Source organism: Apus apus, chromosome 8 (genome assembly GCF_020740795.1).
Source record: "Apus apus isolate bApuApu2 chromosome 8, bApuApu2.pri.cur, whole genome shotgun sequence".
NCBI lineage: Eukaryota > Metazoa > Chordata > Aves > Apodiformes > Apodidae > Apus > Apus apus.
Window position 1 is genome coordinate 1,644,378 of NC_067289.1, and position 24,345 is coordinate 1,668,722.

Sequence of the window (24,345 nt, forward strand, 5' to 3'; positions counted from 1 at the left end):
AGCCGCAGCCCCGCCCCGCACCCCCCGCCCCGCCCCGCACCCCCCCCCCCGCGCAGCCGCACCGCACGCACCGCACGCCCCGCAGCGCTCTCGGTGCGGGCCGGGCCCGCGCTCGGTAACGCTCCCCGGGCCGGGCCCCCCCGGGCCGAGCGGACACAGGGAGAGCGGCCCGGGGGCCGGGGCTGCCGCCGAGCAGCAGCGGGTGAGGCGGGGCCGGGCGGGCCCGGGGGCCGCGCTGGGCAACTCCGGACCCGGCCCTGCGGGGTTTGCCGAGGCCGGGACCGTCCCAGGCCCGTTCCCAGCGGGGCCTGCTGGCGGCTGGAGCAGCCCCCAGGGCGGGGGGAAGGGGCTGGGAGCGGCCTGGGCCGGGGGAGGTGTCCCTGCCCCTGCAGGGGGTTGGGGCTGGGTGGGCTGGGAGGTCCCTTCCCACCCAAACCAGCCTGGGGTTCTGTAAAACTGGGAGAGGGGAGACTGAGGTGAGACATGAGGAGGGAATTCTGGAGTGTGAGGGTGGTGAGAGCCTGGCCCAGGTTGCCCAGGGAAGCTGTGGCTGCCCCATCCCTGGCAGTGTTGAAGGGCAGGTTGGATGGGGCTTGGAGCAGCCTGGGCTGGTGGGAGGTGTCCCTGCCCATGCAGGGGGCTGGATCTGGAGGATCTTGAAGGTCCCTTCCAACCCAAACCAGTCTGTGATTCTGTGTTGGGAATTGTGGGATGATCCAAGGGCTGGAGCAGCTCTGCTCTGGAGCCAGGCTGGGAGAGCTGGGGTGTTCAGCCTGGAGAAGAGGAGGCTCCAGGGAGACCTGAGAGCACCTTCCAGTGCCTGAAGGGGCTCCAGGAAAGCTGGGGAGGGGCTTGGGACAAGGGCAGGGAGGGAGAGGACAAGGGGGGATGGATAAAAACTGGGAGAGGGAGATTGAGACATGAGGAGGGAATTCTGGAGTGTGAGGGTGATGAGAGCCTGGCCCAGGTTGCCCAGGGAAGCTGTGGCTGCCCCATCCCTGGCAGTGTTGAAGGGCAGGTTGGATGGGGCTTGGAGCAGCCTGGGCTGGTGGGAGGTGTCCCTGCCCATGCAGGGGGTTGGATCTGGATGATCTTTAGGGTCTCTCCCAACCCAAACCCCTCTGGGATTCAACGAATGTCAAGTTTTCTCATCGTGGCTCCACTGCTGTGATTCTTTCTTGAGTGGTGGTGCCAAACCTTGTTGATTTTTAAATGTTTGGTCTCTTTTTTGTTTTCGGCAAGTGCTCCCTTTTTCCTTCGGTTGCAGAGGGGACAGGCTGGCGTTTGTTGCCTCAGCTGCGTCTCATCACAGGGATTGTTTCCCCTGGCAGTGTCTTCCTCATCAGTTGCCTGCAACCTGCACATCATAAATTGCAAGCTTGAGAGGTCAACATTTGATACCAAGTCAACAAATGGGATGTAGCATAGAACTGGTTAAGGCCCTTCCCCCAGACCTGGCAGAGCTGGGACGTATCCACAGCTGGCAGATCCAGGTACCCCAGACACCTTGGGAGCTGTGTCCAAAGCTTGGCAGAACCAAGGGCAGATGCTCCCTGGCTCCTCGTGGGCTTTCAAGGTTGAACTGACCCCAGCCTCTCAACCAGGGAGCTGCTGGTGACACGCCTGGGTTGCTCTCTGGGTTTCCTTTTTGCAGAGCTTCTCTGTGTGGACAGTGAAATCTCTCAGCTGCCCTCTGAAAATTGGTTCTGTGTAGGTGTGAGGGGAATGAAAAAGAAGAGCTGCTGCTGGCTCGTGTCTAGAGCTCTTGCTGCCTGGAGAACTCTCTGGAAGTGCTGTCAGCAGCTTGGAGGGTCTGCTCACCTGCTCTCCTCAGCAGCTCTGCCAGCAGCAGCACAGCAGAGGTGTTCTGCATGCTGATGAGACGTTGGGAAAGCACAGGCAGGACCAAAGAGAGACAAACAAAACACTGCATCCAAATAGAATCATGTGATTTTATTTCATTTTTCCTGAGGTAAAATGTGTTTTCTGTATGTGTGTGATTTAAAATCCAGCTGAACTCCCAAGGACAGGCTTTAATCCCTGGATGGCATTTTAAAATGCTGTCGGAGCAGGAGGGAAGCTCTGGTGGAAGTGAGGGAGAGCAAAGCTGAGTCTGCACTTCTGAAAGTCTCATTTTCTGTGACCTGCTCCCCCTTTGGTTGATTGCTTAATCATGCCACATATTTTAGGAGTGATGTTGTGAAGATCCATCTCTGCATGCTTGAGAAAGTACATGGATGTTTTGGAAACAGAAGGTTGTGTGGACACCTCCACAGAGTGAAACTGACGTGTAGTTTTGTATCCTCAGGAGGAGCTGAACCATTTTTCTGTTGGAGACACAGTTTTGTGGAGGAGCCACTGAAATAAATGCTGGCTTTCTGGGTGTGGTTCCATAGTAGCTTTTTTTTTTCATTCCCCATTTTTCTGCCTTTCATATAAACCTTTCTTCCTTCACAAACACGTGAACAACCTGTTTTCCTTTATTTGGCAGATCTTTGGCTTGTCATTTCATGAAGGTGACCACTGTTTCTCTCACCTCTAACTCTGCTAATTGTAATTTTCTTTTTTTGACTTCTTTCCTTCAGCTTGTTCTGCAGCTGGATGGAGAAGCAGCCTGGTTCCTGCAGTGCCATGGGTGACTGCTGCTTTTGGGTCCTTCCCTAGCTGCTAAAGACACCAGGATTTGGTGATGGAGGCTTTGCTGGAAGGAATGCAGAGAAATGGGCAGGGGGGGTATGTATCCACACTGGTCTTCAAAATCATGTCAGTAATTAGAATCAAATCTTCTGGGATCAGACACAGCTTCCATTGCTTAAATGAGGGCTTTGGAGTTTGACCCCTAGGACATCCTGGTGGACAAATACTGTGTCCAGTGGCCTTCAGCTGGTGCAGAAGCAAAGTGAGCTGGCTTTGCAGCCATCCCTTGGCAGATGTTACAGTCTTAATTGCTGGAAATTTGATTTTACATCTTCCTGAAAACTTCACCTCTTTGTTGTTGTGAACCCTTCTTACCTTCTAACATCAGGGGCAGTAGTAATTAAGGGTGTGAAAAAGTGGTTTTTTGGTAACAGCTTTGCAAGGTTAATGAGACATGTCTTTGTTACCTGCTTGTTTTTTGAAAGCATCTGGTCATTTCCTGCTCGTGTTGACAGTGCAGAGTCCTGTTCATCTCTGCAGAGTCCTTCATGTGCTGTCTGAGGCCAAAGTGTCTGGACTTTTAGATCCCTGAGAAAGACTGTAGTGCCCATAATGGAATACAATGTTTTTGTGTGTTAAACAAGCATGAAGCAGAGGTCAGTGATGCCATTTTCATGGCAGTCTTTGAGAAAGTGGCTCCAATTTACTGCGAGGGATCTTCTGCTGAGAACTGGTTGCAGGAATCAAGTTTAAACTGAGCTTTATATTAGCAGATGCTGTGAAGGAGATGTTCTTGCTCTGCATAAGAGCTGCTAATTTTTGGTTGACTCGCAGGACAGGGTGAACTTCAAATTTAACTGATTTTGGCTGCTTTAAGAAGAGTTTCTTTCCCTACAGAAGCCCTGCCAAGCTGTGGAGTGTGTATGTGCTCTGGGGGAGCAGAGGAATTTCAATCCCTTAACCTATTGATTTCCATGTCTTTTCAGTGCTTCCTGTCTGACAGGGAAATTCAAGGGGTAAAGATCATCATGGAGTTGAGGGCCCTCCAGGGCTGGCTCTTGTAAGCCTTGATACTGCCCCTGGCTTGGCAGGTTGTGAAGTTTCAGAGGAGTTAGTTGGATTTGCTCCAGCTGCAGCAAGGGCAGCCTTGCTGGGGAGCTCACTCTTCCCACTGGGTTGCAAATGGTTTCTTCTTCGTTATCATGTTGTCATCCATCCCCCTGCACTTTGGGGTTTGTCTGTGTTTGTGATAAACTTCTGTTTCAGGAGCTGATAGCTTGGCTGCAAGATTTCTCTGGTGGCTGAGGCTTGCTATAAAATGCCTCTTGCCTGGAGAGCAATTAAGGCAAATATCAAATATGGATAAAACATTCTCCAGTTTACTGAGATAATGCAGAGGACAAAGACAGAGGGAGAAGTGTTTATAGGGGCTTTTAATGTGTCTCTGGATAGAAGAGGAACCCTCTGCATTTAAAGTGTGTAGGTCATTTGTTCTCACTGGAATTTCACAAATACTCTTTATTGGTCATGGCCAAATGTAGACACGAATTTTCCAGTTGTTCCTGCTCAGGGGCTGGGCTGAACCCCTGAGCATTCACTGCATTTCCCTGCCAGCTAATTTGTGCAGCATTCAAGGCACTTCATGTGTGGATGTGGTCCCTTGGTGCAGGTCAGTTTGCTCTGTTGACTCTGTGGGTGTGGGACACCCTGCTGGCTGGTGCCTGCTTGGTAACCTCAAGCTCTTTCTCTTCCAGCAGAGGGTTCTTGACTTCCTGCGAGGCTGAGCTGCAGGAGCTGATGAAGCAGATTGACATCATGGTGGCTCACAAGAAATCAGAATGGGAAGGACAGACACAAGCCTTGGAAGCTTGCCTGAGTGCTCGAGAGCAGGAACTTTCCTCAGTCAGGGCTGCTCTGCAAGAAAAGGAAAAGGAGGTACTGCCTCAGGTTCTGTGGTTCCCCATCAGTTTTGACCCCTGTGTTTTACATGTTACAATACAATCTAAAGACTGAACCTGAATTCCAGAGTTGGGCTTTACACAGGCATGTGTTTTGGGTATTGTTTCATCAGTTCTGGTTTATTGTTTTTTTCATGTTTAAATGCTAAGCCAAGCCTGGGGGGTTAGCTTTAGCAGACAGCTGTGCTCAGGGAAACAGGAGCCTGTCTCAGAATTGGAAATCAGCAATAGCATTTGCAAAGGAGCCTGTTGGAATAAGGTGTCTCGTTCATAATTCAGTCAAAGTCAAGGGATCAACTCCCATCAGCATGAAGGGGGCCTACAGGAAAGCTGGGGAGGGCCTGGTGGTCCTGTACTTGTGTAGGTACAGGACAAGGTGCAATGGCCCTAAACTAGAGCAGGGTAGATTCAGACTGGGTTTCAGGAAGAAGCTCTTGACACTGAGGGTAGTGAAGCTCTGGAATAGGCTGCCCAGAGAGGTGGTGGAGGCCCCATCCCTGGAGACATTCCAGGTCAGGCTTGACAAGGCTCTGATCAACCTGATCTAGTTAAAAGGGTCCCTGTTCACTGCAGGGAGACTGGACTAGATGGTCTTTAAAGGCCCCTTCCAATCCCTAGGGGCTGGTGGGAGTCTGCAGGCTGAACTGTTGGGGTTTCTAGAGAGAACCCAAAATCACTGAATCTGTACACACCAGCAGTTGGCAGCCCAGCAACGTGCAGTCATTGGTAAAAAGAACTCTTAGAGAGATTTAGGTTAGAGATCAGGTGTAAATTCTTCAGTGTAAGGGTGGTGAGAGCCTGGAACAGGTTGCCCAGGGAAGCTGTGAGGGCTCCATCCCTGGCAGTGTTGAAGGGCAGGTTGGATGGGGCTTGGAGCAGCCTGGGCTGGTGGGAGGTGTCCCTGCCCATGCAGGGGGTTGGAACTTGGTGATCTTGAAGGTCCCTTCCAACTCAAAAAATTCTGTGCTTCTGTGTAAACTGCACCAAGATATTCCTGGGACATTCTCCAAGGGCTGTTTTGTGCAGCTCAGGCTTTGTAGGCCTGGGGCCAGGGCACCAGATTTGTGTATTACTGGAGAAATATCATAAGGGGAGTTTTTGCACAGGACATGGACCATAGACCTCTTCAGCAAATGGATGGATGTGTCTTTCTCAGGTCAGAGGAAACCAGCAGGGGTCTGGGGGGCTGGATCTCAAGATCTAGCCACACTGACTTTTTCTGGAAGTGTTTAAGACTTGTCCTTACATTTATAGCTGCTGTGTCCTGTCTTCTGAAAGACTTTGCTACAAGGGGTGTTTTGGCAGCTCTCTGAGGCAGCTGCTTTGAATTCTTGGGTTGAAAGCCAGCTGATAACTGCAGAAGCAGTTGGGTTTTGGAGGCCCTGTGCAACTGTACTGCAGCTATCCTCACATCCTCAGACCTACCCGTGTACTGCTGTAGCTTTTAGTGATTTAGGCTGGAAACTAGTAACATAAAGAGAAATAGGACAGGATGTAGCAACAGTGGGTTAAGAATTCTGCATTTCTTAGTAGTGTGGTCAGGTGCTGCTGCTACTCCACATGGCAAGGTTTGGAATGAATGCCTTTGTTACAGAGTTACTAAACCTGGAATCATACCACAGGGTTTTGATTTGCAAGAACTGTCATTTTGATCAAGTAGGTTAGCATTGTTACTATTGTGTTTTCTCAAGATATTTCAGAAATATTTCTTCCCACCAAAGGCAAGCAGTGATTTAAAAACTGACATGTGCACTCTGGTTTAAGTCACTACTGAGATACACTCATGCTTTAGGTTTACTCATAGGAGTTTTCTGTCATCATGTCTTTTAAGTTGTTGACTTGCTGCCCTTTGGACCTGCAGGTAGAAAGGTGGCCACTTTGGTTTGTGGATGGGAAAAAGATGGGGAGGGAGAGAAAAATGAGTCCCAGGTGTATTGGAATCAACCTAAGGGAAGTTTTTCCATGAGTTTCTAAGCCCTGTTTCTTTCTTTGTCCCCCTTGTCTCCATGTATTTCTTGGAAACTGCTTCACCTGAGCACAGTAAGATAATGACGTGGCCATCTTGTCACTTAGTAGATAGGTTGAAATCATAATGCATGTGGATGAAGAAGTTGATGAAAATGCCAGATAAAAATAGCCTTTTGACACAAGCTGAACCTTTTCAGCTTCATCCCAAAAAATGAAAGCCAGAAACTGGCTCAAAACAAGAGGCCAGAAGAGAAACAATTCTGGCTCCAGGTGACCACAGATGTAGGCATAGACTTGATCACTCAGCACAGTGAGTGACCCCATTGAAAGGTCCAGTTGTCACCAGAATTAGGATCTCTTAATAGTCATTTACCACTCCTATATATATTTAATGTGTTATGGTATTTATATGTATACCATATGTCTGTTTATGAAATTAAAACTAATCCTGGTACCTCCTGACAGTAAGGTCCACTTCTGTTCTTTTATTTGTTTGGTCTTCAACTCTTGCCTCTCCAGGTAGAAGACTTGGAAAAAGCCAAACAGGACATGGTTAGAGAATTTGAACAACAGCTGAGGAAATTTCAAGAGGAGGTGAGTTGCAAAAAGAGGATTGTTTTTAATTCCCAGTTGATAGATGATCTTGAGTACTGTGTCCAGTTCTGGAGCCCCCAACATCAGAAGGACATGGAGCTGTTGGAGAGAGTCCAGAGGAGGCCACAGAGATGATGGGAGGGCTGGAGCAGCTCTGCTCTGGAGACAGGCTGGGAGAGTTGGGGTGTTCAGCCTGGAGAAGAGAAGGCTCCAGGGAGACCTGAGAGCACCTTCCAGTGCCTGAAGGGGCTCCAGGAAAGCTGGGGAGGGGCTTGGGACAAGGGCAGGGAGGGAGAGGACAAGGGGGGATGGATGAAAACTGGCAGAGGGGAGATTGAGGTGAGACATGAGGAGGGAATTCTGGAGTGTGAGGGTGGTGAGAGCCTGGCCCAGGTTGCCCAGGGAAGCTGTGGCTGCCCCATCCCTGGCAGTGTTGAAGGGCAGGTTGGATGGGGCTTGGAGCAAGCTGGGCTGGTGGGAGGTGTCCCTGCCCATGCAGGGGGTTGGATCTGGATGGTCTTTAAGGTCCCTTCCAATCCAAACCAGTCTGTGATTCTGTGATTCTGTTATCTCATAGGTGAGGTGCTTTGCATCATTGCTTTTGTTTAAATGCTGTGGGTTTAGAACTTCCCATTCTTTTATTGTTGATGTTCTTACAATCAAGAGCATTGAGGAAAGTAATATTTTTGTGCTCCATGAGGCCTGTTTTTTTGCTCTTTTGGGGAGGTGGTGAACAGACACCTGTTGGTGCAGAGATGTGTAGTAAGTGGAATGGTTGCAGTTTTCACACGTTAGACACCTGCAGAAGTTTCCTGCAAACATTACCCATGTTTGGCCATTCTGGTCACCAGAGTTCTTGTTCTGAAGTTGCCATGGGTACAGGCAGCAGCACTTGGCTTCTTCAACAGTTTCTGAAATTAAAAAGTGTGGTGATGTAGCTGGCCTTGACTGGGTGAGATGCAGAGAAAAGAAATGGTCTGTAGTCTCATCTGTTGTTTTGCATACATTGAATCTGAATTTTTTAGTAAGGATTTTTCTCCCTCAAGGCACATTTGTCTTAATAAACTTACTAAAAACCAAACAGACTTAGAAAATATTTTTAAAAATATAATTTCAGAGCTTCCATCTCAAAAAGCTTCTTATTCACCACAAGGTGGTACCTGTGGGTTGTCCTGTGGGTGTTGTGACAGCATTCTATGTGCATTCCTTAACTCTGCCTGTCCCCACTCACCTGTCAGCAGTAGAGTTAAATGGCATGAAGTTCTGCCCTGTTTCCTCTGGAGGGTTGGGCCTAGTTCATGTTTGTTGTAAGCCATAAGTTGAACGAATTTGGTACTCCCCTTTGGCAACAGAAAGCATGTGTTCTCCTTGAAAACACCTCACTGTTCACTGTGGCTCTCAGCCTTCCTTCCCTAGATGTTCCCTCTGGAACTGTGGATGGGCTGCAAAGCAGAGCTGAGGTGCAGTGGCAGGTCTGAATTGCTAAGGCTGACATACACTCTGGTTTTGGGCCAAGTTTGCAGTGTGTTGGGATGTTCCCCACACAGGATGAATGTAGATGACATGAAGCTCCAATGTTCCTCAAGCTCCTGTTCTTAGCACTGCCTGGGGAAGCTCTTTCTGTCTGGCTTTACAGCCATTACCAGTGGAAGGATGGGTACAGTGTCCAACTGGCTGAGGTTGTTGGAAGAGTAAACCTGTCATCTCCTGATAAGTTGGCAGAAGAGATTTGTTTATTAACTCTTCATGTCTGTCCCTTCCCACTGAACATCCCAAAGTACTTTGCTGACTCAGGGATCTGCAGAACCTGTTGGGACCAGTGCATGAGGTCTTCATTCAGGTCATGGTCCTTCTGTTCATGCACAGACTTAACCTTTCCCCATCAGTGCAAGGGGAATGATGACTTCCCAAATCCCTGTGGCTTGGTGGAAACTTTGTATGGAATAGCTGAGCTGGGGGGAGCTCATCAGGTGGAAAATTCTGTGCAGGTTCAAGTGATTATTTGCACAGAGGGTCATTTAAATGTCAAGAGTTTTTCCCCCTCATTCCTGCATTGACAGGACTGCAGCATTCTAGCAGCAGGCGTGGGAGTGATATTTTCTGTTGGCATTCTCCACTTATTGTGAAATGCATGGTGTATCTAAGCAGAAAATGACAGATGAGGTAGTGTTGACATTGTGTATAATGGCACCTCTCAAATGTTCCTTCTCCCACTAAGAGGAAGAGTTCCAGTTTCCCACCTGAGCCTCACAAGTGGATTTTAATCACACAAGAATCTGAACCTCTCTGGAGAGCTCCCCCACACCCCGTGGGTGGGGGGATGTGCCCCTCTTTGTGAGGGGGTCACCCAAGGGTGTTGCCTGCTTTTGCTGTGGCTGGGAGCCCTCTGTAGAGAGAGGGGTGCCCTGCTCTTACTGCATTGACAGCTACTTGTAAACCTTCATCTTATCAATATTTTAGTTGTGTTTAATTGTGGCAGGACAGAGGTCTAAGGAGAGCTGCTGATGTCCCAGCTTCAGTGGCATCTTGCTGCTCTGAGACAAGCTGGCATATTTTGCAGTCCTGCTGGTATAATAGGCTCATTATAGAAATTGGAGGCTTCACTTGCAAGCTGTGTGGCCTTGATTAGGGGGATTGTGTTGTGTGCAGCCATTTTGTTTGCCTTCTTTCAAAGTGCTCTTCAATTCTTGCCTCGAGGCCTTGAACAAAGTTGTCTCTCTCACTGTGTTCCCTGCAGTTGTCCAGGCTGAGGAGGAGCTATGAGAAGCTGCAGAAGAAGAAGCTAAGAGAAGCTAGAGGAGATGCTAGCAAGAGACAAGGGGAAGATGAGTTTGAAATTAGTTGCCTGACCAGGAAATTGGAGGTATTTAGTGAAAAAGCAAGTGCTAACCAGAGTTTGTACATATGAATGGACTTACTGGGCTTCACTGGTGACTGAGGAGGATGTGGGCTGTGAATCCTGCTTCAGAAGTACTCTCCATCTACTCCCCAGGTGTAGCCCTGCTCAACTGCTTGTGTAATAAAGGCAGTTCCTTGCATTGGAGCCTCTCAGTACACAGGATAAACTGTGCTGCTGGTCTTATTCTTAGCCTAAATAAAAGGAAGAAGGGGCTGCAAGAGTAATTAATTATGTGAATGGAATGAATTCCAGTGTGGTGAGGTTGTCATCTCACTTCTTTGAGGAGGAGAGAGCTACGTGTCTAATTTGTCAACCCCGACCCATCTTTTTAACCTTTCTGCTACACTGAGCTCAACCACACTCAGTTTTCCTCTGCTGTACTCTGAGGATGTGGCCAACAAACACATCTGACTGATGTGGTGCCCACTTTCTGGAGCAGAGATTGGCATGAAAATTCTGCAGTTCCTACTTGCCATCTTGGTGATGTCAAGAGCAGCACGTGCTGGGAGGTAAAGACAGGCTGGCTGGTTAAACCTCTGACAGCAACTCCATGAAACCAGCCATGAAGCTGTTAGCATTTGTGGACCCTCCTGAGGTCTGGACTCAGGAGCACTGCAGCAAGCACCACGGGGAGGGTTCTGGGCTGGTGCAGCTCGTGGGTTCCCTGCTGAGGGGAGAGGTGTGTGAGGGTACGGGGGGGAGAGAGAAAGCAGATGTGGGTATGAACCAGGAGGGGGCTTCTTGTCGGCTGCATGGGCGTACTGCTCCAAGGCAGCCCTGCTGTCCTTGCAGGAGTTCCACCAGAAATCCCTGGACTGGGAGAAGCAGCGTGTGCTCTACCAGCAGCAGGTGGCATCACTGGAAGCACAGAGGAAGGCTCTGGCTGAGCAGTCAGAGCTCATGCAGGTACAACTGGAGTGTGCTGGAGGATTTTGGTTTGTTGGTGGCAGCAGGTGGGGGGGAAGAGGGAGAGGCTAATGAAATCTCTCAGGCTTGAATCCAGTTTAGGTTGTCATTGAAATGACTTTTCATGTCCCTGTGGAGTAAGGTTTACTTGTGTAAGTGGTGTATGGAAAAAAGATCTGGAGTCTGTCAACAGAGGCTGGATAAACCTTGTGCAGCTCTCCTGCCACCCCTCCAATTAGCAGAGAAGACAGTGGGATGAAGCTTTCCTGAGGAGACAGAGACCACAGCATATGACACTTTAAAATAGATTGGACATGATGTTGTTTAGTTTAAAGCTGTGTACCTGCCAGCAGCTAAATATGTAGCTTGTGGGTCCAGCTCACAGGATGATACTGGAAAATAATCTTCCCCTGTGACAGATACTTCTGCAAAGTACTGAGGAAACTGCAGGTTTCAACCTCTCCTTTTGGTTTGTTTGTTGGTTTTTGGTGTTTTTTTTTTTAAAAGTCTCTTAAAGGCACCAAGTAGTGGGGCTGTTGTTCCTGAGAATCTGGTGGTTCAGGCAGTCAGTGGTGCTGGGCAGAGCAAGATGAATTGACCTAGAGCACAGCTGGGAAGTCACACTGACACAATCACAGCAGACACTGATAAGAAGCTCTTGCTGGGGGCTTTGCACTTAATGGGCTCCTGAGTTGCTCTTGAGTGGAAGCTCCTGCAAGGAGGAAGCTTGTGATGACAGGATTGAAGCTGGCTCTGACAGGGACTTGGTGAGAGGCTGACACTGGGAGATCCACAAATGCAGAGAGAGTCGTTGAGCAGAAGGTCTTGCTGCTCTGCTGTCTTTGTCTCATTGGCAGCTCAATTGTCTGAGAACAGATGTGTCCTTGGTGTGCAGGCTGGTGTGCTGGGGCACAGATGAACTTTTTACTGTGCAGCAGAAAAAAACAGGAGTTTGGGGAGACTTTTCCTAAGCAGGGTAGATGCTTGAGGTGCATCAGTGCTGGGGTCAGACTGCCTGAATCCTCTACGTGTCTGGAAAGCCCAGCTGAATTTTTATGTTGGATTTTCTCTCTGTTTTGTGTGCTTGTTTTTTTTTTTCTGGCACAAGGTCAAGCTGAGCTCTGGGACCAGGGAGTGCTTCCCCTCTCCCATCTTTCAGCTCCTTCCCCTCCTATTTTCCAGTGCAGGTTAGGGAGGCCTGGCTTTCTCTCCCATTGCTGAGCACCTTCCTGTCACACCTGCAGCCTTTAGAGTCAGCAGATGAAGCCTGGAATTCTGTGCTGTCCTACATGTTCTGTCCCTGGAAAGAAGAGATAGCTTAAATGTGTTCTTAATGCAGAAATAAATATTCAGGTAGTCTAGTACTCTGGTTTCTTGGGTGGAGAAAAGCTGTACTTGAAACTCTTGCCCCCTTGATTAAGTTTTCTGGCTTGACTATTCAAATAATGAGAAGAGTGTAACCAGAATTACACCATAGTCTTCCAAGTGCACAGTTCCTGTGGTTTTCTCAGTTGTGAGGCAATAAATCAAGGCATGTGGTTATTCTGAAGGTGGCAAGAATTGCTACTCTTAGAAACTGGGACTAAAGAGCTACTCAAATATTTTGTTTCAGCTTTTAAAAATGATAAGGTGCTCTGCAAAAAGGGAAGGTATGAAGTGAATATTCTTAGAAGCTTATGGGAGAGCTGGCTCGTTGCATTCCACCAGCTAGCTCCATGGAAAGAAATGCTATGAAATAAAATATTGTGCCTATAAATAATAGAGCATGTATTGTTTGCTGCTCATATGTTCCTTATAGCTTTTTTTGTCTGCCCTTAAAACAGTGAAACATTCCAAGTGAGCATTCTCACAAGCTGTCAGAGCCAGATAGTTACTGCACAAAGCAAAACATCATTGACTGTTACAGACAGTTTGTTTTTTGATCTTTTTGGTGGTTGTGGGCTTTTTGTTGTTGTTGTTGTGCACCAAGAGCTGCTTTCTATCCTGCTGTGGAATTATCTCTAGCTTGTGTGTGGTATTTGTGAACCTTCCTACATGCCGATGTTTCTCCTGTTCTAGCCTTAGCTTAACAAGCAAAAAGCAGTAGGCAGCTTTGTTCTTAGTTCATGCTTGGACAACTGTTTTCCCAGATTCTCTTTGAACCCCTTTTGGAATCAGAGGGCCCCCTCATTTTTATTACTCTGTTTGCCTGCAGAACTTTCACCTGTTGTGTAACCCTGGGACAGTATTCTCCCTAATGCCCTGCAAGGTGGTCTTGCTTACTTTGAGAACATGATTTGTGTGCATAGAAATCAGCAGTTGTTTGGGCTGTAGTTTTGATACACTGTGTTTTATAATCTAGCTTTAATGCAAACTGGTTGTCCTTAGCAGAGCCAGCTTTCCGGTCGGAGGCAGATGGTGGAGTCGGTGGAGCTGGCCAGCCAGTTGGAAGTGCAGCACTTAACCAGCAAGCTGGAGAGGGCCAGTGATGCTCTCTGTGCCAGCAAGTTGGAGGTGGAGAGGCTTAACGTCAGAGTGGACAGCCTGACTGAAAGCAGTCAGATGATTCTGGAAGATCAGCAAAGAGTTCAAGAAGAATTAAGGCAATCCAAGAAAATGTTAGAGGTCAGTGGAGGAACTGTGAGGAAACGGAACATAATGCAGTGCTTGAGAGAAGGAGCAGGAAGGCTTTTCATCCCAGAGTTCCTGTCTCCTTCTGGAGCCTTTGTAAAGTTTCTGATTGGCCTCAAAGCTGGCTTTGCACCCCTGTGGTGCTCTGCAGTGTTTCCTTCAAATGTGCACTTGCAGCCCAGAAACCAACCAGGGGATGCATCACCAGCAGCGTGGCCAGCAGGGCCAGGGAGGGTATTGTCCCCTCTATTCTGCTCTCGTGAGACCCCAACTCCAGAACTGTGTCCAGTTCTGGAGCCCCCAACACAAGAAGGACATGGAGCTCCTGGAGAGAGCCCAGAGGAGGCCATGATGATGCTCAGAGGGCTTTAGCAGCTCTGCTCTGGAGCCAGGCTGGGAGAGTTGGGGTGTTCAGCCTGGAGAAGAGAAGGCTCCAGGGAGACCTTAGAGCAGCTTCCAGTGCCTGAAGGGGCTCCAGGAAAGCTGGGGAGGAACTTGGGACAAGGGCAGGGAGGGAGAGGACAAGGAGGGGGGATGGATGAAAACTGGCAGAGGGGAGATTGAGGTGAGACATGAGGAGGGAATTGTGGAGTGTGAGGGTGGTGAGAGCCTGGCCCAGGTTGCCCAGGGAAGCTGTGGCTGCCCCATCCCTGGCAGTGTTGAAGGGCAGGTTGGATGGGGCTTGGAGCAGCCTGGGCTGGTGGGAGGTGTCCCTGCCCATGCAGGGGGTTGGATCTGGATGATCTTTAAGGTCCCTTCCAAACCATTCTATGAAAAATCTGACCAACTTGTCAGCACCTTTCAACAGACCAGTTTGGTCCATCTTGTAGCAGTTGTTCCTTCTCCCCTCTGTGCAGGTGCTACAGGATGAGAAGATGGAGCTTAGAGCTACCTTGCAGGCTCAGGAAGATTTCATTGACCGCTCCAAGCTGCACCAGGAACAGCTACAGAAAGAGCTGGCCAGGGTGACTGAAACTCTTCACAGAAAAGAACTCCTCATCAGGTGAGCACCTGCGCCTCCCCGGTGCTTGTGCTCTTGAATCCAGATCTGTATTCCAGGTTCTCCCAGTGTGGATGGTAGAAGGGTTTTCAGCTGGATCAGTGTTGGTTGGTAGGTGGAATGGGACACTGTGCCCTCACAGGTGCTGTCCTGCCTTGCAGCATCTGCCAAATTGCTTTTGAAATCTGCTGGTACTCAGGGAAGGGTGTGGAAGGAATCAGGTTTTTACCCAGCTCGGTTTCTAGAAGCAGCCCTGGGGCTTTGGAGCTTTTCAGCTTCTTTTCCTCCCCAGGCATTTTCACTGAAGCACTGGAGGCTTTTCAGGATTTGATACTGTGCTTGTTAATGTAGGTGAAGGTTCTCACTGGTTAATGATGTCAGATTAGTCTTGGTAAAGTAACTACATGTGTGACAAAGTCATCTCGTCCTTCCCCTTCTGCACTGGCAGCATGCAGGGGCTGCACGGTTCTGGTGGCCATCTCAAAAGGTTTGAGCCTGGGTCACCTAACAGCCAGAGTTTCTTGCAAGCTGGCTGTGTGCTGGTGGCTGGGGCACTGTCTGCATCAGGGAGACCAACATCCAAGTGGGATGCAGTCTTTTTTCATCAGCCTGAACTCAAACAAGGGGCTGTCATCCCACCACCATGTTTGCTCATTCCCAAAGCACAGAGTCGCCTGGTGGTGGGGTTGGTGTGTTTGTCAGAGGGTTCCAAGAAAGTAGTGGTGATGTCCCCTGGATTGGTGAGCTCAGATGTGATGTTTCTGTGCTGAGATTGAAGTTTCTGTCTCTGCTTAGGGCCTTGGAGGAACGCTTGCAAGAGAAACAAGTGTCCTCTCTGGGGCTGGAGGATGGGCTCCTGCAGCTGGATGTTGCCCAGCAGAAGGAACAGCACTTGCAGCCAGAAGTGACTCATCTGGAGGACAGGTAGCCAGCTGCTTGCTTCTCCTGCTATGCAATGAAACTTAGACAATGATTTAATACCTCATGTATTGTGTTCATCAAGTTAACCAGTCCCACTTATTTTTTTGAAGGCTTATTTTAAATATCAAAGGGCTGAAGGAATCAAATGCTCTTAATGTTTGCAGTTTAATAGACTATTTTGCTAATTGGCTGGCTGGTTTTCACTGCACACTGTGGGTGTTTTCAATGTTTGAGCTTGCTCAGGATTAGCACCTTCACTGGCAATGGGTGAAGGAGTCTTTGTTACTCAGCTGGTAGGAACCAGATCTAGACCTTACTGTGAAATCAGAATTATGAACAAGTCTTCCCCTCCAATTTTGTGATTTTCATACTGATATTTGCATGGGAAGCTGTTAATCTTTGAATTAGAAAGAAAAAACTGTTACCTGTTAGGTCAGCTTCCTGATCTCTTTTGAAATGATTTTGGGAAACAAAACCAAAGGATTGGTAAGAAACTACCAGGTTAAGAGTCTGGTTTCTGTTATGATGGACGTAGAATCACAGACTGGTTTGGGTTGGAAGGGACCTTCAAGATCATCCAGTCCCAACCCCCTGCATGGGCAGGGACACCTCCCACCAGCCCAGGCTGCTCCAAGCCCCATCCAACCTGCCCTTCAACACTGCCAGGGATGGGGCAGCCACAGCTTCCCTGGGCAACCTGGGCCAGGCTCTCACCACCCTCACACTCCAGAATTCCCTCCTCATGTCTCACCTCAATCTCCCTCTTCCAGTTTTCATCCATCCCCCCTTGTCCTCTCCCTCCCTGCCCTTGTCCCAAGCCCCTCCCCAGCTTTCCTGGAGCCCCTTCAGGCACTGGAAGGTGCTCTCAGGTCTCCCTGGAGCCTTCTCTTCTCCAGGCTGAACACCCCAACTCTCCCAGCCTGGCTCCAGGGCTGAGATGCTCCAGCCCTCTGATCATCTTGGTGGCCATCTTTGGGCTTGCTCCAGGAGCTCCATAGTAGACTGCTTGGAAGATCAAAGTTTCTGTGACCATGTCCTCCTCCTTGGGGTGTTCTAATCTGTAGCTTTACGTTTGGCACCCAGCCTGGTGTCGTTGAGCTGTGCACAGCTGGGTGGAGAGCTGCACGAGAGGAGCCAAGAGCTGCAGGCACTGGAAGAACACCATCCTGAGTCCAAGGCAGAGATGGAAAAGGTAATGCTGCCTGGTTCCTGGGGAGGGGTCAGGCTCTGTGGGGTCAGCCCTGTGTCTCAGTAGGGCACAGGGAGCACAGGTCCTGTGGGATCAGAGGCCAGGAATGCTGTGAGGGCAGCGGGTGCTGGTGGGTCAGGGGCAGATGTGACACAGAGGAGCTGAGTGGTGGATTTGCAGGTTTCTGTAGGGGCTGGGTGGGTGACTGGGTGAACATCTGGGCCTACCCCTACAGCACACAGTGCTCCTCTGTGCTGTGGAGACATCTGAAGTAGTGTCAGAAGGCAAATACGCAAAGAAGTGGGAATCCTGAGTTTAAGCCTAATACAGCCTCTCAACTGGATGAAGAACTGGGAGGGAATTAATTTTGCTGTAACATGTCCTGTCTCAAGTGTGACAGAGCTTCAAATGGGTTCTAGCCTGGATGTAAATATGGGAGCTGGTTTCAGGCTTGATGCCTAGACATGAACTCAGGGGCTGGAAGAATTGGAGCAGCTCATCTGCCACGAGGTCCTCAGCCTTGTGCTCTAGGCACCCAAGGGAGGTCAGTCCCCCAGGAGGCTTGACTGTTAATCATGGTGTAGATGAGTTAGTGTCAGAACTTTCACTGGAACCTGAGTGAAAAACCTCACTTCTGTGAAAGTATTTCATCCTTTATTCTGAATGTACAGGCGTGCAGATCTTGCCAGAGATGTGTGCTTGGTTATCCACTTAAGCAGCCACAGAATAAATGAGTCTCCTGCAGGCTGCTGGGAAGAAAAGAGCTCTATTATGGTTGTTTCTATTTTATATACTCGGGAGGCATGGAGGTGACATGGAGATAAATCACCATATGTCCAGTGTTTACATGGCTAGGCAGAGATCATCTGGTTCCATTTTCTAAAATGCTTGTAATTCTCAGAAAAAATCCTAGAGGTTTGGGTGGATAATATTTCTGGCTAATGGGATGCAATACTAGGGAAGAAATTACACTAGATTGTTGTTCTGTTGTGTCACTGAATAAATGTACAGGGTGCCTACCAGAATATTGCAGGCAGTTCAGGTCTGCCACCTCAGAAAAGACTGAATAAAGCAAGATAAGGTATAGAAAAAATGACCAAAAGGATGGAGTGGGGTGGTTTGTTTGTATTTTTTTTTATACAAGGAGCAGCTGAATGGAATAGGACTTAGCAAACTGGAAAAGAGATAAACGGGATTGAACATACTAAAAATAAAATTGTGACTGTCATGTGGAAAGTCAGTAGGGAGTGATTATTCTCTCCTGGTGCAGAGACTAGTGGTTCTCAAGTGGAGTTATGAAAACAAAGAGGTGTATTTTTACCCTGTGCTTGTGGAAGTTTGCCACGGGCAGCTTTGGTTGCTACAAGCCAATACTGATTCAGAAGACTTAGGACAAATTCATGGCAGAGAAGGCTGGAGCTATTTCAAGGTACAGGGTCTGCCTTGGGAAGGTGGGGTGGCCAAGGACAAGGTTATGTTATGGGAGTGTCACCGGGCTTGCCAAGTGCTGCTCAAACCTTTGGGTGTCTGTTGTTGGCCATGGAGGTAGAATGCTGAGCTCAAGGGGCTGTGATTTGAGCAGTGATGGGTCTTCTCTGGTGCTCCACAGCATGTAACTTCTGTCTTGTCTCAGTTGGCAGTTTATGGTGTGGAAAAGGATTGGGATGATGTGGTTTTCAATCGAGAAAGACTCGATGCGCAGAGGGATTGTTACATAGAGCTTTTTGTTTTCCAGCTCTTAATTTCACATTACTGTGTGCAATACTTTAGCTTTTTTTTTTTTTTTTGCTGAAACATCTCTTAAAAGCTCGTGGGTGGTGTGTGCATGTCTTTCTCCAGCTGAAAGAGCAGCTCTCTCAGGCTGAACAAACTCACAGCAGTGAGCTAGAAGAGATGAAAAGGGAAATCTCCAGGTTGACACAGGAGCTACAGCAGCGGGACATCACAATTGCATCTGCAAGTGGCACCACATCTGACCTAGAACAACGGCTGAGAGCAGAGTTTGAGAGAGCAGAGATTGAAAGAGCAGAGAGGAAAGCTGTGGAGCACAGGGTAAAACAGGCAGCTGACTGCTGTGCTGTTTCTTTCAGGGATCTGAAGGCTTGGAATACCAGCCGAGGTTTTAGCGATCCTAATAGTTTCCTTCTCACTTCAGCCTTTGAACAAAGACTTTGAGACCCTGCTGATAAAATCTTCTCATTTGTGTTGGTCACTGAATCTGTCTTGCTTCTGCTTTTCAAACCTGTAACTGGCAATCCCTCGGGATTCTTGGAGATGACTGCTGTCAGCTAGGCCTGGATGGTGGCACCTTTGAAAACCAAAGTAAATGACTGTGTGTAGTTATTTGCACGGTCTCCTCTGCAGGGTCCCTGCAGCACTAACCACCCGACCCTTGCTGTCTACTTGTGATTGGATTGAGGGTGGAGGTTGTTGTGGGCATGTGCTGTGTGATGTTTTTTTTTCTGAGCTGCTTGTTTGCTTCTGTCTCCTCAGGTACTTCTGGTCCAGCTGGAAACCCTGAGGTTGGAAAACCGCCTTCTCTCGGAGATGCTGAAGAAGGCAGAGTGCGGAATGCTTGAGGTGGGCACTGGGGAATGGAGGGGGAAGGGGCTGGCCTGGTGTGTCCTCTGCCTGGGAACGGTGATGGTCTTTGCCCAGGCCTCTCAGAAGGCTTGGTGGAGTTCAGTGGACTTAAAACCCAAGCGGAAGAGGCAAGGTGTGAGAAAAGAAGGCCCAGAAATACTGGGCGTCTTGTTCAGTCACGGAGTGGTGAGGAGGTGAGAAGGGCTGCAGAAGCAGAGCCCTCATCTCAGCTTCTTCTCCATGGGGTCTGGCCCATGGATTTTAGTACAGTTTGTTACATTTCCATTGGGTGGGAGTGTTGATCTGCTTGAGGGTAGGAAAGCTCTGCAGGGGGACAAGTGCTGGGTCCTACTTTTCAGTCACAACAACCCCGGGCAGTGCTCCAGGCTTGGGGCAGAGTGGCTGGAGAGCTGCCTGGAGGAAAAGGACCTGGGGATGCTGGTCAGCACCTGGCTGAACATGAGCCAGTGTTTGCCCAGGTGCCAAGAAGGCCAATAGCATCCTGGCCTGCATCAGGAACAGTGTGGCCAGCAGGAGAAGGGAAGTGATGGTGCCCCTGTGCTCAGCACTGGTGAAGCTGCACCTCGAGCACCGGGTGCAGTTCTGGGCCCCTCACTGCAGGAAGGACATTGAGGTGCAGAGAAGAGCCACCAAGCTGGTGAAGGGTCTAGAGAACAAGTCATACAAGGAGCCTGAGGGACCTGGGGGTGTTTAGTTTGGAGAAGAGGAGGCTGAGGGGAGAGCTCATTGCTCTCCACAGCTCCCTGAAAGGAGGGTGCAGTGAGGGGGCTTTGGCCTCTTCTCCCACGTGGATAACGACAGGACCAGAGGAAATGGCCTGAAGCTGCACCAGGGGAGGGTCAGACTGGAGATGAGGAAGAGTTTCTTTACTGGAAGAGTGGTCAGGCACTGGGACAGGCTGCCCAGGGAGGTGGTGGAGTCACCATCCCTGGAGGGATTCAAGAGTCATGTAGATGTGGCCCTTCAGGACAAGTTTTCTGTTTTGTTTTTTTTTTTTCGGGTGGGGGTTGATGGTTGGATGTGGTGATCTTAGGGGTCTTTTCCAGCTGTGACAGTTCTGTGATTCTTGTTTGTTCCTGTTTTCAAAAGCATCCAGTGGTGAGAGAGACTCCCTTTCCTAGGCAGATCAGCACAGCTTGTCTGGGTGCAGACAACAAGGCATATGTCATTGGTTTGCTCCTGGAAAAGCCTTGAAAACTTTGCCAGTTAAAGCTGGGATCAGAGGCTGTGCCTTCAGGAATTGCTTGCCAGCCTTTGCTCTGGATTTGACCATGGTGTCTTGCAAATAAGAAGTTCTGACTTCAGCCCTTCTCTGTCTACTAGGGAAAAGGTGTCACCCTGAAAGCACTGACTGAAGACTATGCTGCTGAACTTAATACATTAAAATCTGAGAACCAGCAATTGAAGAAGGATCTTGCAGAGGCCAGAGCAAAAGTGGAGCTTGCTCAGCAGGTCTGCCAGGATGAGGGCACTGCTCAGCAGCTGCAGGACAAGGAGCCTGAAGCCAGGGACGTGCAGTACAGGTGGGTGTTGCATGACCCTGAGGTTGCTGCTTCCTTACAATGAAGGAGAAGAGAAGGTTGGGGGGTTTGAGGGTTTTTAATGACCTGCTTTATGTAGAGTGTCTCTCTGAAGCACATTGTGCGTGTGGGAGAACACAAAGGGCTGGTTTGGAATCTGCCTTGATGCTTGAAGTAGAGCAGTAGCTTTTAATCCTGGCTGAGGGTTGGGCCTGCACAAGAGAAGGCTCTGGGGAGGTCTCATAGCAGCCTTCCCATGTCTGCAAGGTGCTACAGAAAAGGTGGGTAGGAACTATGGACAAGGGCTTGTAGTGAGAGGACAAGGGGGGATGGATGAAAACTGGAAGAGGGGAGATTGAGGTGAGACATGAGGAGGGAATTCTGGAGTGTGAGGGTGGTGAGAGCCTGGCCCAGGTTGCCCAGGGAAGCTGTGGCTGCCCCATCCCTGGCAGTGTTGAAGGGCAGGTTGGATGGGGCTTGGAGCAACCTGAGCTGGTGGGAGGTGTCCCTGCCCATGCAGGGGGTTGGGACTGGATGATCTTGAAGGTCCCTTCCAACCCAATCCATTCCATGGTTCTTTGGTCTACATTCTGCAAAGCCAGCTGGAGTTTGACTCTCCTTTGACTGCCTTTGCCTTTTCCTTGGATTGGGAAGCAGTCTGTGCACTTCTGGAGAAGGGCTGAGCTGTGGCCCTGGTGGCTGTGCTCCTTTCCTTGCAGGAGTGGGATCTGCACACTGTAGTGCTGGGTGTCTACAATAGCAGGAGAGTAGATGAGGATTCCTTAGAGACTGGATGTGCATCTGGAGTCCTAGGGAAACAAGAGCCAGTTTGGATTTCTAGGGCTATTAGTAACCTGGATGTTAATTGTTCTCTGCACAAGTTGTTGCTAACAGTCTGTTGCAGTCAGGCAGCTGTGTTTAAACCTGCCTTCCAGGGTGACTCGAGAAGCACAGCACAAACCTGATGAGCAAGCAGAGAGGATACCCCACACACCTGATGGGACTATTCTGCACCATCAAGGGGAGCCCCAGAGGTGGGGTGCTGCTGAAACAGGAGCTGTGACCCCTGCGACGGGTGAGCTGCCCACCCAGAGCTGCAGGGAAAACTGCATGGAGTCATCTGCTTTGGGTGCTGTGCTGGGAGTGGATTCTTTGCTCCATGTGCTGGATGGAAACAAGGATTTTGCAGGGGAAGCACCTAAGCAGTCCATCCTGGATGAGCAGAGGGCATCTGTGCCTTTGGTAAGCAGTTGTGTTAGGTAGCTGGTTGCTAGTCAAGAGCTAAGGATGTTGCTGGGGTCTCATCTGGGAAAAGGAGCCAGATTTTTGAAGGTGTGGTCTGGCTGCATGGTGTGTCTGATTCTTTAGGCACACATTAAACATTAAGCAGGGAGGAAAAAATCACTGCTGGGTGGTTAATACTTGCACAGTGGGAGCTCTGTGGTTACTCTTCAGAACTCTGGGGAAGGGTTTGGTTTAACTGATGAGCTAATTCCAGAAGCTCATCGTTCTCTCCAGGCTGGTGCTGTACATCAGTGTGTACCACGAGCTGTCACCTCACAGCCCTGCTCCAGCTCTTGCCTTGGGTCTGTAGGAGAGGCTCAGAGTGGATGTGGAGTGCAGAATATTTCAGCATATGGTTCTGGGTGAATCAGAAAGCTGGTGCTGCACATCTTTGTTCAGTCAGGGGGAGTCTGACCCCTCTGAATGGGGCTGCACTTGTCAGCACACTGAGCTTAAAGTACTGATGGCACCTGATAGCTGAAATTGGTGCTTCCCTGCACAAGGGAAGGCTGTTACAATTTTTCTTAGCAGGGAGCAGTGTTGGCACATTCTTTGTCCCCTCTCCTATGCTCATAGCTGGGGCCCTTGCCCAAGATACAGGAAATTGGGTGTCAGTCACTTCTTGCCTGTGGTGTTTTATTTCTCCTGGTGCTGAGGGGGACTGCCTGCTCGTGGCCAAGCTCCAGTGTCTTTAAATAAGTCCCTTTAGTATTAAGAAAGAATTCTCATCAGTAGGCAGTGCTGAGGTGGGAGAGATTGGCTTGTTATCTGCAGCCCTTTTTTTTTTTCCTGCTTCCCTTTGTTTCTGGCTGTTGATAAAAATACCAGAAACCCATGAGACTCCAGGATTTGGGAATAACCAGTTATGTTCTCTTGCCAAGACACTGAGGCAAATTTTCTGTAATGGAAAGCACCCCAATTCCTACTGATACCTCTGGGGTCAGGTTCCACCTGTGAAGCACAAGAGGTACAGGGGCACATGGAGAGCTTGTTTCTGTTCAGCTCTCATCCCTCAGTGCCTCATAGAGAGGAACTACTGGAATGGAAAAGTTGTGTGTGCTGAGGTAGTGATTTTACTGCCTGCAGCTTTGGCAAAGGCTTGGGAAGCTCTCACTGTTGGTTGGAGATTATTGGGAGAGACATTTACCTATGATAGAAGCATGAGGGCTCAGTCTGTCCAATAAGTGACACAAGAGCCTTTCAGAAGCATATTTATGGTGTGGTTTGTGGATCAGAAGTGTTTCTGGCTGAAACTTGGACTGCAAGAATACCTGTTGTCCCTATGTTTCCCTTCAGTGCCTGCTGCCTACAGCTTCAGTTGGATCAATAGCTGCCAGATACCTGAAAGAGGAAGAACTGAGATCCCAGCACATCCTGGAGTGCCTGAATGCTCACATTGAGGACCTGAAGAAAGAGAGTGAAAAGATAGTGAGAGAATTTGGACACCAGGAGTAAGGTTTCTAATTGAATTTGAATGCTGGTTTAGTGACATGGTTCCAAACTGCCCCTGGGGAGGTGCCTAGAAACCTGTTGCCATCGGAGCTTTGGTGAGAGGCTGTTCCTCCTCCTTGGAGCTGAGTCAGCAGGGTGGATCCTGAGGGAAGGAACCTCCTCTCTGACATGACTGAGCTGATGGAAGGTGCTACACCACAAACACTTCAGCTTGCTGCAGGTCAGGAAGCTGCAGCAGAGGTGTGTGTTTGGACACTCACTCACAAAGAGTTTATGGTGTTTTTTAGAAGCAAACTATTTGCTGATTTTAATGTATTGTAAGTATATTTTATGCATATAAAAACATTGAAATAAAATGAAATGGAAAAAACCCACCTCTTTTCTGGTGCATGCAAATAGAGTAAATCTCTTGTGGCTTGCCTTGCCTTCCCATCAGGAGCTTTGGTCAGCCCTCTCAGAGTAGCTGTGTTCTTCAAAGAACAAGGAAAGTAATTCCTCATACCTTTATGCTACCTGTGTTTTCTCCAGCTGTATTCCTTGGTGGAATTTCTTAATATGTCCTGGTTATTCCAACTTCTGCCCTTTCCCATTTGGGTAGTATCTAGCATCTTTATCTTGCCTTGCACATTGCTCCTGCAAAATGGCTGAGGGGTGAACTGGTGAGTTCTGGTGGTCACAGCTCTTGCAAAAGAAGGGGGAGTAGTTGGAACTGGAAATGAAGTTGTATGGGAGGAGAAGCCACCAAGAAGTGAGATTCATCTGTACAGGAAATGTCATTGCAGCTGCTGTAGGGGGCTGGTGTA

At 49.1% G+C, this 24,345-nt stretch overlaps 1 protein-coding gene across 12 annotated transcripts; it reads left to right on the forward strand.

The window, feature by feature from the left end:
• Positions 1-52: 52 nt before the first annotated feature.
• CEP63 (centrosomal protein 63) lies at positions 53-23,916 on the forward strand. Of its 12 annotated transcripts, none has more exons than XM_051625927.1 (15): positions 53-202; positions 2,586-2,733; positions 4,392-4,572; positions 7,083-7,157; positions 9,895-10,020; positions 10,849-10,962; positions 13,330-13,566; positions 14,430-14,575; positions 15,368-15,496; positions 16,577-16,685; positions 18,522-18,734; positions 19,176-19,262; positions 20,610-20,809; positions 21,742-22,048; positions 23,387-23,916. In XM_051625927.1, exons 2-15 carry the CDS (start codon positions 2,690-2,692, stop codon positions 23,543-23,545), a joined length of 2,127 nt encoding a protein of 708 aa, XP_051481887.1. In that variant the 5' UTR covers positions 53-202; positions 2,586-2,689; the 3' UTR covers positions 23,546-23,916. The 12 variants fall into 12 exon arrangements, with proteins under 12 accessions (XP_051481887.1, XP_051481896.1, XP_051481897.1 ...); XM_051625928.1 differs by lacking the exon at positions 53-202 and adding an exon at positions 1,031-1,493 and having other exon boundaries at positions 1,655-2,733; XM_051625929.1 differs by lacking the exon at positions 53-202 and having other exon boundaries at positions 1,031-2,733; positions 13,333-13,566.
• The last annotated feature ends 429 nt before the right edge of the window (positions 23,917-24,345 follow it).

What these genes read in the sequence shown, in the direction of transcription:
- CEP63 (XM_051625927.1), top strand. Translation starts at nt 2,690, where the DNA reads ATGGAGGCTTTGCTGGAAGGAATGCAGAGAAATGGGCAGGGGGG. An exon ending in AGAAAAGAACTCCTCATCAG is followed by an intron (nt 14,576 to 15,367) that starts GTGAGCACCTGC and finishes GTCTCTGCTTAG; the next exon opens with GGCCTTGGAGGAACGCTTGC. An exon ending in AGAGGGCATCTGTGCCTTTG is followed by an intron (nt 22,049 to 23,386) that starts GTAAGCAGTTGT and finishes GTTTCCCTTCAG; the next exon opens with TGCCTGCTGCCTACAGCTTC.